General features: G+C 38.4%; 1 protein-coding gene across 1 annotated transcript in view; it reads left to right on the top strand.

The window, feature by feature from the left end:
• The window catches only part of SLC6A11 (solute carrier family 6 member 11), a 91,703-nt gene extending 79,666 nt beyond the window's left edge, over positions 1-12,037 (top strand). Inside the window, 6 exon segments of the mRNA XM_035558291.2 lie at positions 633-745; positions 2,136-2,273; positions 7,382-7,484; positions 8,331-8,431; positions 9,778-9,948; positions 11,835-12,037. Coding sequence (XP_035414184.1) covers positions 633-745; positions 2,136-2,273; positions 7,382-7,484; positions 8,331-8,431; positions 9,778-9,948; positions 11,835-11,987 — 779 coding nt within the window. The 3' untranslated portion in view covers positions 11,988-12,037.
• Positions 12,038-12,362: the final 325 nt, after the last annotated feature.

Consider the following 12,362-nt stretch of genomic DNA (forward strand, 5'->3'; position numbering starts at 1 on the left):
TTATTTCTGAGTAGCCTTTTCACCAGATATTTAGATAAATATTTGTCCCGAGTTGAACATGGCCAGCAGCTAAGCACCCACACTGACAATCACTCATTTGCCCACCCAAGTGCGATGTGGGGGAAAACAGGAAGAGAAAAAGTGAGAAAATTTGTTTGTAGGTCAAGATAAAGACAGCTTAATAACTGAAGGAAAGAAGAGTAAAAAACAACTGATGCAAAAACAATTACCCCCTCCCATGAGCAGACTGATGCCCAGCCAGTCTCTGAGCAATGGCCACCTTGGAAGACAGCTCCCACTTTCTTCTTCTTCTACATCAGGTTTTCTTGCTGACCATGACATTACATGATATGGAATGTCTCTTTAGGCAATTTGAGTTGGCTGTTCAGCTGTGTCTCCTCCCAGCCTCTTGCCCACCACAAGCATACTTGCTAGGGGCAGGCAGAGTGGGAAAACAAGAAAGCCTTGATGCTGTGCATGCACTGCTCAGCAGTAGCCAAAACATTGGTGTTACCAAAGTTGTTCTAGCCACAGTCTGAAACACAGAACTATATAGACTGCTGGGAAGACACCATCCCAGCCAGACCCAGTACACAAGTATAAATTGTTTACTTTGTTTTCTTCCTTTTCAGGACCAGGACTTGCATTCATTGCTTACCCTAAAGCTGTTACCATGATGCCTCTTTCTCCCCTGTGGGCAACTCTGTTCTTCATGATGCTCATATTCCTTGGATTAGATAGTCAGGTATGAAACAAACACCATTCAAATATTTGGTCAGATTCCCTAGCATGTGTGTATCATCATTCTTAAATAGCATTTAACCTGATGAAAGAATGAACCCTAACTTAATTTGTTGCTTAAAACCATTGATTCAAGTTCCTTACTTAAATCTATTCATATGATAGTAGAGATTCCTTTATCGTATTGAGATCATTGATTCAGCCTGACTACAGTTTTCATTGTTAACATGGAAATCAGTTTGAACTTTAATATGGGTGACTGAAGTTCACAACTCAGTAGAATGTCAGTGTGTAATCCTTTCCAGTTTTTAAAGCACTTTGCAATGAATTTTGAAACCAAGTATCAGACAGTGCTAACATAATTTCATACAGTGTGTTCATACTTCAAGATGCCACAGCAAGAAATGTGGCAGTAAAGTGACAGCATAGAAATCCTTCCTATGTGACCATAAAATTTGTGAATATTATTTGATGAAAAATATGAAGTAGTTGACATTTTTAGTAGGCAGCTCAGCTCTCTGCACGATTTGTTTCACAAAAAGTATGACTATATCCTGTAAAATAAATATCTCCAGTTCTTATTTTGCATGACATTTCCAATCATTAAAATACAGGTTTTAATAACTTTTCTTTTTTTCCAATGTAACAAATGTTATCAAAAGTCTGAAAATGAGCAATTTCTGAATCCTACTCTTGAAAGTTTCAATTACACAGTCTTTGTATTGTCTACTTGGGGGCATTAATTTTGATGGCTATTTTAGAAACTTTGCACTAGAGCCCTGAGCCAGGTGCTCAGGTCTCCAGCTTTCTGGTGATTTTTAAAGTTAGCAAGACTGTTCATCCCCTCCTTCATTAGATATATTTGGCTCAGGCACCTAATAAGTTTATGGAACTTCTGTCTTCTGTAAAATGGAAAGAGCTTCTCCAACCAACCAACCAACCAACAACAACAAAAACTCTGCCACAGCTCATTTAGCATTGCTTGAAAGTGCATAGAACTGCACATCCTTCCTCTGAGAAATGAAAGTGCAGGATGCTTTGAATTAAATTCTGCTGCAGTCATGCAAACGTCATACATCATATAAGTCCCATTCAAGCAATATTTGAAAGATATGAGTTTTATGTAATCCATCTGCTACAGGGCAAAACAATTCTGAGATAATATAAGTGGCTTCAACTATTTGAATTTTGTGGTGGACTGGAAATCCGTAGCTGTGGGCTTTTTAATTCTGAAATTATGTTCCTCTCAGTTTGAGCTTACAGTGTCCTCAGGGATCATTCAGTCTTTCTCTCTGATGAGAACATAAAAGGATATTTGAAGTGTTTTGTAGCAAATCCAAATCCCAAGAGCAGATGAGAATATTTTATTTGTACTTTCTTATCATTTGTTCTAGTTCGTGTGTGTTGAAAGCCTCGTGACAGCTGTTGTAGATATGTACCCAAAGATTTTCCGAAGGGGTTACAGAAGAGAACTGTTGATTCTTGGACTTTCCATTGTGTCGTATTTCATTGGTCTGATAATGTTAACTGAGGTAAGATGTGCTTTGTTGAATTCCTGCAGACAAAAGCAAATGGGTGTCTGCTTATAAGCATGACAGATAAAACACATGAATATTTACCATAGACAAATTGCGCTGTCAGGAATATGACTACAAAATACTTGAGAAACTGTTCTCAACTGCTTTGTAATATTTGAAATGTATCCTCGATTTTTCTGCTGAGCTTAGGAAGTGTCTTATTTGAAGTTACATAGCAAAGGAAATTCCATCTGCTTTACACCAGCCAAACAGGTATCCTGGTCATGGTTTCAGCTGACTTATTCTGGGCAGACGAGTCCGAAAACATCTTAGATGAATAAATCAATGAACATGATGAAGTGAAAAAAGAAAGCTAAAATATATTTGATTTTAATATCTCCAGGTAAATCAGTACAGTCCATTTCTGAGCATAAATTGCTTTGGTATGATGGCAACAGGAAAAAAAAATTTCAAACAAACAAGGATGTTTGCTTTGGGGTATTGTAAGCCAAAATGTCTGAAGGTGTTAGTCCATCCCATTAATACATGATACGTGTTTGCAATTACTGTGTTTGGAGCCCAGGTAGGGGACGGACTGTGGGATCCTTTACTACTTGGTAGGAGTTTAGTCCTGCTGCTCAGTGCTTGCTTTACAGAGTGACTTGTATAAACAGTCTTCCTCTCCTTCACTTCATCCTCTCAAAACAAGCATCAGACAGGCAGAGTCCACACTATCCTCTGCTTGCAGTGCCATTAGAACCTCCCTACACCAGGGAGAGAGGCAAAGAAAAGAGCTGCATGTCTGATGAACTGTGGAATTAAATGCCAGAGGAATGTGTGTCTGAGGAAGCCTTGCTGTCTTAACTGTGAAGGGCCACAATGTGTCTCTGTTGTACAGCAATCTCAGCAGGGTTTCCCAGTGAAGCAGCTTCCCAGGGTTTCATCAACTCATCTGTGGTCACTTACATTTGCTCTATAGACAGTTCTTAGACCTTGCTTTGGTACCAAAAAAGAACAAATTTCATCTGAAAAAGACATTAGACAATTGTAGACATGTTAATCTGTTGCCCTTGGTACAAACTATGTTTCTTAGATGTTTCCAGAGAGGTATTTGCAGATGAGAGACGGGAATACACTCATGAGTGAACAAGGTAATAGTCCCATCGAAATATTCTGTATGATTCTGGTTCAGACTGGAACAACATGCAAAACAAGAGCAGGCAGGATAATCCTAGGAGTGCAGAGCTGATTGTACCAGTGACTAGAGAAATGCTGAAAATGAAGGGTGCACGTATGTTTTCTGTAAGCACATCATGAAGGTAGCAGCAAGTATAAACATGAATTATTTCTGCAAATGGAATGGCTCCTTCTCTCTCATCCCCAACCCAGGGTGTATGAGCTGGCCATGAATAATTACAGGCTGAAAATTAGGAAAGGATTTCTATCTGTCAGAACAGTGAGGTTCTGGAAGTTTTTCCAAGAACAACAGTTATAACTGGCTTTGTACTGGAATTCGCATTGCCAGTCAGTTTGTGAAAGGTATTACGTGACAGTTCCTGGTGAGAACAAAGGACTTGACAAAAGTTGATTAAGAATTTCTTCCAGATGTGTGTCCCTGTAATCTGGGCATTGGAGCAGAACAGAGACCAATTTGCTTGTAATCATTCTTACTCTCAGTGAGATAAATCATCTTTGCTATGTAAAATAAGAAAATTTTGGAATAATTCCTCCCACAGTCCACGTGTTAAGCAGAGCAGTGAGAGATGCATTATCAAGATGTACAGGTTCAGGAATATGAGCGTGAAGAGAAAGCAAGGTATCCAAAATGGCAGGACTATTCTTCCAAGAATTTTGCAGAACTGTTTTTCTTACAGTGTATTGGCTTGGTTAATCTCTAAGCTTCCAGTCTGCTCAGATATTTGCTGAACCTCACAGTGAGCTTTTTGCAGTAAAGATTATCACTTGCTAGATTTTGGAAAGTAGCCAGCTGGCAGAGGCAGCACTACAAACTAAAAGCAATGCAGCTAATAATCAAAAAAGCATCTACATTAGGAGCAAGGAAAAAAAAAATCACATTTAATAAAAAAAATTTTGACTTCAATATTTTCATTCTGGCCTGGGAAGGTGTGCTGGGTCTGGCTGGGATGGAGTTAACTTTCCCTGCAGCAGCCCATACAGTGCTGTGCTCTGCACGTGTAGCTAGAACAGCATTGGTATCACTCCAGTGTTGTGTCTGCTGCTGAGCAGTGCTAGCACCGCATCAGGACTCCCTCTAGCCCCCGAGAGCCAGCAGGCTGGGGGTGGGCAAGTGATGGGGAGGGGATGTCACCAGGGCAGCTGACCTAAACTGACCAAAGGGCTATTCCATGCCATATGGAATGAAATAAAAGCAATAAAAGGTAGGAAAGGGGAAAGAGAGGGGGGGCTCTCTTTGTGGAAGCATCTGTCCTCCCAAACAACCGCTACGCCCCCAGGACGTGGCTGAACATCGCTTGTTGATGGGAAGTAGAGAGTAACTGCTTTTCTCTCTCTGTGCTTCCTCATGGCCTTTGCTTTTTTTTTTTTTTTCCCTCTTCCTTTTCCCTTTAATTAAATCATCCTTATCTCAAGCCTTGAGCCCTTTGTGTTGTATTTTCTCCCCTTTCCCTTTTGAGGACGGGGAGTGAGAGAGAGGTTGTGGTGGAGCTTGGCTGCCCACCCGAGTAAAACCACCGCAGAAGACTGATATTCCACAATGCTTTTACTACAATTTTTGTTTGAATGGTGACCGAATTCAAGGGGTACCTTAAAGGACAAAGAAATACTTTTTTTCTCTGTAGTGCTAGAGAGACATAAATTGTTATTGAGAGAAGTGACTTATGTACATCATGTTGTGGTTTAGCCCGGCTGGCAGCCAAACACCACACAGCCGTTCGCTCACCCTCCCCCCTCCCTCTCCGGGATGGGGGAGAGAAACAGGAAAGTGAAGTCTGTGAGTTGAGGTAAAGACAGTTTATTAAGACAGGGAAAAGAATAACAATAATAATAATAATAATAGTAATAATGTGTACGAAATAAGTGATGCACAATGCAATTGCTCACCACCCGTTGACCGATGCCCAGCCTATCCCCGAGCAGCCGCCCCCCCCTCCACCCCGGCTAGCCACCCCTATATATTGTTCAGCATGACGTCAGATGGTATGGAATACCCCTTTGGCCAGTTTGGGTCAGCTGTCCTGGGTCTGTCCCCTCCCAGCTCCTGCTGCATCCCTAGCCTGCTCGCTAGCAGGACAGAGAGAGGCTGAAAAGTCCTTGGCTTGGTGTAAGCACTGCTCTACAACAATTAAAACATCAGCATGTTATCAGCGCTCTTCTCATTCTAATCCAAAACATAGCACCCTGCCAGCTACTAGGAGGAAAATTAACTCTGTCCTAACTGAAACCAGGACAATCATCAGTGAGGCAATCTAGATATCTATGATCTCGTTCTGAAATGACACACTAGTGGAGAACACTCCATTCTGTGCCACTTCAACAAGGCATTATGTATGAGGGAGGTTTCCAAGAGTAAATATGTATCCCTTGTCCTCTCTTTTGTTTCTAAATAAACAATCCTGGATTTTTTTTCAGGCTTTGGATTATTCATAAAAGATGTTTTTCCTTAAAGAAAAACTTTGTCATTCAGGCATATGGTCATTTCCTATCTATGCAGCAGCGGTTTTGCCAGATGCTTGCCTGGACATCAATGCAACTTTATATACAATTACTTTAGAACATTCGTATGTGCAAGAAGATTTAGATAGGATTTCAAATTTAGAGAGTCCACCTTAATGTACCTTCACTTAGCTAATGCTGAGAAAAAAACAAACAAAAAACAAAAAAATGGAAATCCTAGATATTGTTTTTTGATTTAGTTTTCTCTATTTTTTTAGAGTTCTCTTCCGTTTTCAGAAAATTGTCTGAGATGTAATGGATTGTGTGTACTACTCAAATAGCATTACATTTCAACTGAAGAGATGATCTCAAGTCTCTGTTTCCTTCATATAGCTTTCTGCAAATAGGGAAATCTTGGGTTTCCTTTCTATTGAAATGATCTGTGAAACTCCTCATTATTATTTCAATATCAAAGGCATATGTGATAAGAGATTAATCTTGAAAAAAAAAAAAAGGAAGAAGAAAAGAATTATGTCTTTGATAGATGTGACAACTGAAATAATTGAGTCATAGTCAAACAGTAAGGAAGTGGAGGATGTCTTGAATAAGCATATATACCTTTTTTCTTTTTGGTTTGTACTGTGGCACCACTGAAGGCAGAAAACTACAGGACCATTGATAGCATATTATGCATTGTGTATGGATTCCGTGCTTACTTTGGATGCTGATTGGTTTTGGTTGATCTCCTTTTTGGAACTGCACATGTTGCTACTTAAAGTCATTTGGTGAACAATATTTAGGTTGTTAGGAAAACATTAAAAAAAAAAAAGCTTGCCTGGAGTCAGGATGGTTATTATTTCATGTTTTATCAAATAATATTGACTCACTTAAGTAATGCAGATGAAATTCTGTGAGTTATATTCAAACTTTATATGTGAGCTTACTCATTTTGTAGTCCCTATGCCAATGGAGATTGAGTAGATACAGATTTTGCCTTCTTTCCCTACATTTGCACTTACTAATGCATTTTGCACTTACTAATGCATTTACACAGTAGTAACACAGATATTAAAACATAAACAAAAGCCCTGCATCTTTATCTGCACTCTTCTGGAGATCAAAATCACCTGCTGTTATCTACAGTTTAATATGATAACGAATGAAGTTTAAAAAAAAAAAAAGTAAGGAGGTGAGAGTGTTTTGGAACAAGTGAAATGTCTCTGTGCTCCAGTAATTACTACCTTAAAGCAAATATTTAACTGGCCTAGGGAATCATCTTAAGTGCTATGGAAGGAAAGATCCTTCACATTCATCCACTGAAAAATGAATATTCTGTGTTCAAGAAGGAACCGACTGTAGTAGGAAGATTGCCAGAGAAACAACAGATTGACTGTATAATTAAAGACACGTTTGCTGTGAAATATTTGTACCATTGCCAACATGACATTTCAATTTTATTTTTTTGTCCTTTTTCTGTTTCTGTCTTTCAGGGTGGGATGTACGTCTTTCAGTTATTTGACTCTTATGCAGCTAGTGGCATGTGCCTTCTTTTTGTTGCCATATTTGAATGTGTCTGCATAGGCTGGGTTTATGGTGAGTTGCTAAAAATTGCTGTTGTTTTGAGCTTTTATGAAAGCTTTCTGTTTGCACAAAAGCAACGTGAAGGCATTGTACTCTTATGGAGTAGGGCCCTCCACACTCCTGCATTCTGCTAAAAGCCAGGAATATGCTTTTCTTCCAGTCTAATAAGGAGAGCGCAATGGACATTTTTCTTGCTCCTTGCCAGAACTGACCTTCACATTCCTCCACCACAGAAATCCTCAGCTGCCTTAGAAATTAGGGGTGGCAATAAGTCTTTCTTCTCTCACAAAGTGTCTCTGCAGGATATGTTCCCTTCTATTTCTGACATGCACAGATAAATCCAGGGGATTTGGAGTTCATTTCTCATTAACACAAAAGGAGCATAGTAACGTTCCTAGATCTGCTGCTTCTGTCAGCAAAGTCAAGGGAAAGCCTCCAAAGTTCTGGGTATGTTCAAGGTGCATCATCAAACCTTTATTTGCATACAAAAGACTGACAATTTTACTATGTAAAGCAATGTATGAACTTCAGATCACACATGACCCTGGCTATTTAAGGATTCACATCTGAGCTTGTAGCATATATAATCTTCAACTGGGCCTGCTCAAACTTACTGACCAGATGCCATTTCTGACTCACACCTTGCCCACTCCTACTCAGACTCATATAGGCAGCAACCTCTGCCAGAAGTATGGAGCAAAAGACAGAGAGATGTGTGTGTGAGAGAAAGAGATGGCTGCTTTGATCTCTGAAGCTCTGCCAGAACCCACATTTTTGTCTGTTCTGTTTTAAATGCTGACTTATATAATCTCTTGCATGTACATTCTATATCTTCTTTTGATTTGCTTTTTGGGGCAGGCAGCAATCGCTTTTATGACAACATTGAGGATATGATTGGGTACAAACCACTAACATTGATTAAATGGTGCTGGATGGTCTTAACTCCAGGTATTTGTGCAGTAAGTACAGAATATCTCAATAACTTGTTTTAGATATAATGAAGGTTTTCTGTGCATAATTTTAGAAATTTGTTGCTGCTAATTGTTTACAACAGTAGAGTAAAATGCCTATTGATTTACAACATATGTTTTAATTCAAAAATACTCTGTAGGATCTGTATAAAAACATTAAATGTATGTGTTCTGTGAATTGTGATAAATATTTGCGTATATAATAATAGGGGAAAAAAAACCCAACACAAAAACAAAACAAACAAACAAAAAACTCAGAGGCCTAAGTGAACACTTGCCAACACGAGAGGTTTTTCTTCACTACTTTGGTAATATACCTTGTGTCTACCAGGCATAACTCAAGATCCTCCAAACTTACGCATTTTCCTTGCCACTCCAGCCTCCCATTTCCTTCCCTCTGTGGATGACTAGACATTTTTCAAAGACATGATATTTTTCCTTCAAGCTTAGGTAGTAGAAGAGGCAAAGGAATATCTCATATGCGTGAAGAAGGTGAAGGAAGAAGCTAGGAGTACTGGCACCCATTGTGGCACTCTGCTGTGGCTACACAGCAGAGACAAAATTGCAAAAGGAGCTTAATCAAATTGCCCATAAATTTGATCCACAAATGCTTGAGTATTAGCTACTAAAACCTTTCAGTTGTCCCAGTGATAGCAAGGTGCATTGTGACAGCTGGAGATCCAGGTTCACTTGAGCTCCGTCACTTAACTCTGTTTGCAACGCTGGGGAAATTCCTGACTAATTTTCTCCAACTCTGATAATAAGTTAAATCATTTGCTCCTGTGCATTCTTGTCAAGACTTTGGAGAAAAGTACGTGATAACTTTTCTGTATTACATAAACTTAAATGGTCCAAACTTCTTAATTATATACTTGTTGAATTTAAACAGATATATTAGAGCTTTTGAGAGGATGAAAGATTTGGTGTGCAGAACTGCAAATACAGACAGTGGATTAAAGCAACTTTGACGATTTTGGCTTTCCTTTTTCATCATGACAGGTTGGAGAGGACGCAGCTAATCACAGCTGGTTCCTGGTAGCAAAACTTAATCTTTCCTGACCATGTACTGTTTGCCATCAAAGTGCAGGTTTTATTGTCATTGAGAGGTAAATAGGATTTAAACTTGAAAGGTTGTTCATTTCAGCAGGAGGAGCTGAGACACATTAGCTCAGCTGTACATAAAAGAATACATTACTGTGTATTTTTTCTCTGACTGTAAAGCTTACGTCTGCTTCCCAGCTTTAGGTAGACTGGCCTTGCCAAAACAGTCATTTTCTTGTTAAATTGGCAGTGTTGTTTAAAGTACTACTAATATGTTTCTCTGCTTATTTCAGGGAATCTTCATTTTCTTCCTGGTGAAATACAAGCCTTTGAAATATAACAATGTATATACATACCCTGACTGGGGCTATGGCATAGGGTGGATGATGGCTCTCTCTTCTATGATCTGCATCCCTTTGTGGGTCTGCATTAAGCTGTGGAAGGCAGAAGGCACTTTCATAGAGGTGAGAGAGATTATCAGATTAGCAATACTGAAAAAAGAAGTTGGAAGGGAAGTCTCATTTGCATGAGACTAAGCACAGTTTAATCGCAAAGTCAATGCCTTTATCTAACGTAGGATCCACATAACTGTTCCAGTGGTAGCTTGGTGTCATCACTTGTGGACAGAGGCATCTGTATTCTCTCTATTTTCTTCTGAATTTTCTAAATATTCTTCTGCCTTCATTGGCGTGAGCCTGTGGTAGCTAACCAATACTCTAAGGTGCTTTGTTCCTTTTCCTGCTCCATTTGTAGCTTTAAAAGTCTTTGACATTAGCTAAATCCCTCAAGAAGGTTTGTACCAGCCTTTCAGTTGAGTCAGTCTTCTTTCCATGGTTTTGGTAACTGATGTTTGTGCCAACAAGATTTTTCACCAGGAACTGGGTAGCAAACACTCACATATGTTTTCTGGACAGTTTTCCTGATTACAGTTCTCTACATGAGAAATAGAGGCAAAAAGAAATATTCAGTACAATTTACTAAAATTTGCTATCAGGTTATCTCAGGTCTAGGCTGAGATTAAGATTATTAAATATAAGATACTTTCTCAAAAGACAGTGAAGATGGCTATAATCAAAGAAACAAGAATATAAATCTTTTTTTTTTTTGGCTGTTTGGGATTTCTCATATTCCAGAAAAGCCTGGTTCTCTTACATAGAGTTTCTTGGAATACCAGGCAATGAAAGTAGGTATCCCACCACTACCTCCTTCTGTCTCAGTATGGAAGTCTTTTAAATGCTTCCTAAGTCTTTTCGATATTCTATAGGATACTCCCAAAATGAAGAACAAGATGGTAAGAATTTCTTTTTACGTGTCTGGGGTTTGTCTGGCACCTTTGAACGATCTTTTTCACAACATATACCCACACTTGCAAGATTATTCTTCATTCAGAACCAAACGGTATGACATCTGAATACATCTGACTATATCTCCATGTAATAGTTATTGTTTTCTTGAGTGGAGAAGCTAAAAGATGTAATTTATCGTGCTGGCTGATCGCAGTCCATATTCAAATGACTCCATTGAGCTGATTAAATATGGCCTAGGAAATCTTTACTGTGAGTATATAAACATTAAATGCATTGCACATAGTAAAGTTTTCTTAGCGTGTTCTTAAAGGAAGCTTGTACAAATCTTAACATTAAATGCTTCCTTAACGTATCAGCCTCACTCCATCTCTGCAAGTAGATAGGCTTTGTTTATAGAATTTTGTTTTGCATTGCCTTGTCATCTGAAGACATTTCAGAACTGCAGACGTTTCATGCTCTTTTCCATACATGAATGTTACGAGGTATTTGTTGCAGCTGTTGTTGTGTTGTTGTTGTTTTAATTACAGATGGGAGCTTCTCAGGAAGCAAGCTTCCTGCAACATCTCTGCTCCCCAAGTCGTAAACAGCAACATTGCTACTGATGTTATTTCTAGAAAAAAGGAAGTTCTCAGCTGAACACATGTATATTTTTTTTTCTTTATTGTAGCTTAACACAATACTGCCTTGGCATTATCATATTTATTTTTTTTCAGTGTATACACTTTGACTACCATGAGAAACAAAATGTACTCATATAGCAGGTCTTACCTGGAGCATTTTGCTGAGTTTATTCATAGGAAGAACTGTTACTCTAAATCAGCATGAAAATTCACTTTGACTTTGTTTTCACCTTCATTCTCTGTTCTTTAGTCTGGTGTGATGTGAAATGAACTGTATGGCATACAGTTTTATGGATGGATCTAACAGGGAAATGAGAAGAAACCGACATGCAGGAGAAAGGAGTTTTATAGTCAATCTATTTAGGAAATGTATGTCTGCAAGCAAGAAAAAGATAATGATTTCCACTTTCTTGAATTTTCCAGAAATTCAGGAAGTTGATTACACCTAGCTCAGATCTGAAAATGAGAGGGAAACTTGGAGGAAGATCCTACATTGCTGCAATAAATGACTGCGATGCCAAACTGAAAGGAGATGGCACCATTTCAGCCATTACAGAAAAGGAGACACATTTCTGAAAGAACTATTTTTTTTGTATAAAAAATAAATAAATTCACTTAATTATAGAGGCTGGCTTGTTTTGCACAAAATTTTATTAACCAGTTAATTTTAAAGTGAAAATTGTATACTTGTTTAAAAGTGACTTTTAAAAAATTACTATATAAGTAATGATTATGTAAAAGAAAAAGAAATAGTATTATATGGTATGTTAGTGATGACTTCTTTTAATATGGTAATTTCAGTAAATGTTTTTTTTAGAAGTTAGAGGGACCTGTAAAATGTGTGTAAAGCTTTTCTACCTAGATTTCCAGCAGATGTGATGTTGTATAGATATATGCGTTCTAATCTCTAAGCATTTCAGACCATTTCAGCTTTTAATGTATGTATATAAA

The sequence above is a fragment of the Cygnus atratus genome, chromosome 10 (genome assembly GCF_013377495.2).
Source record: "Cygnus atratus isolate AKBS03 ecotype Queensland, Australia chromosome 10, CAtr_DNAZoo_HiC_assembly, whole genome shotgun sequence".
NCBI lineage: Eukaryota > Metazoa > Chordata > Aves > Anseriformes > Anatidae > Cygnus > Cygnus atratus.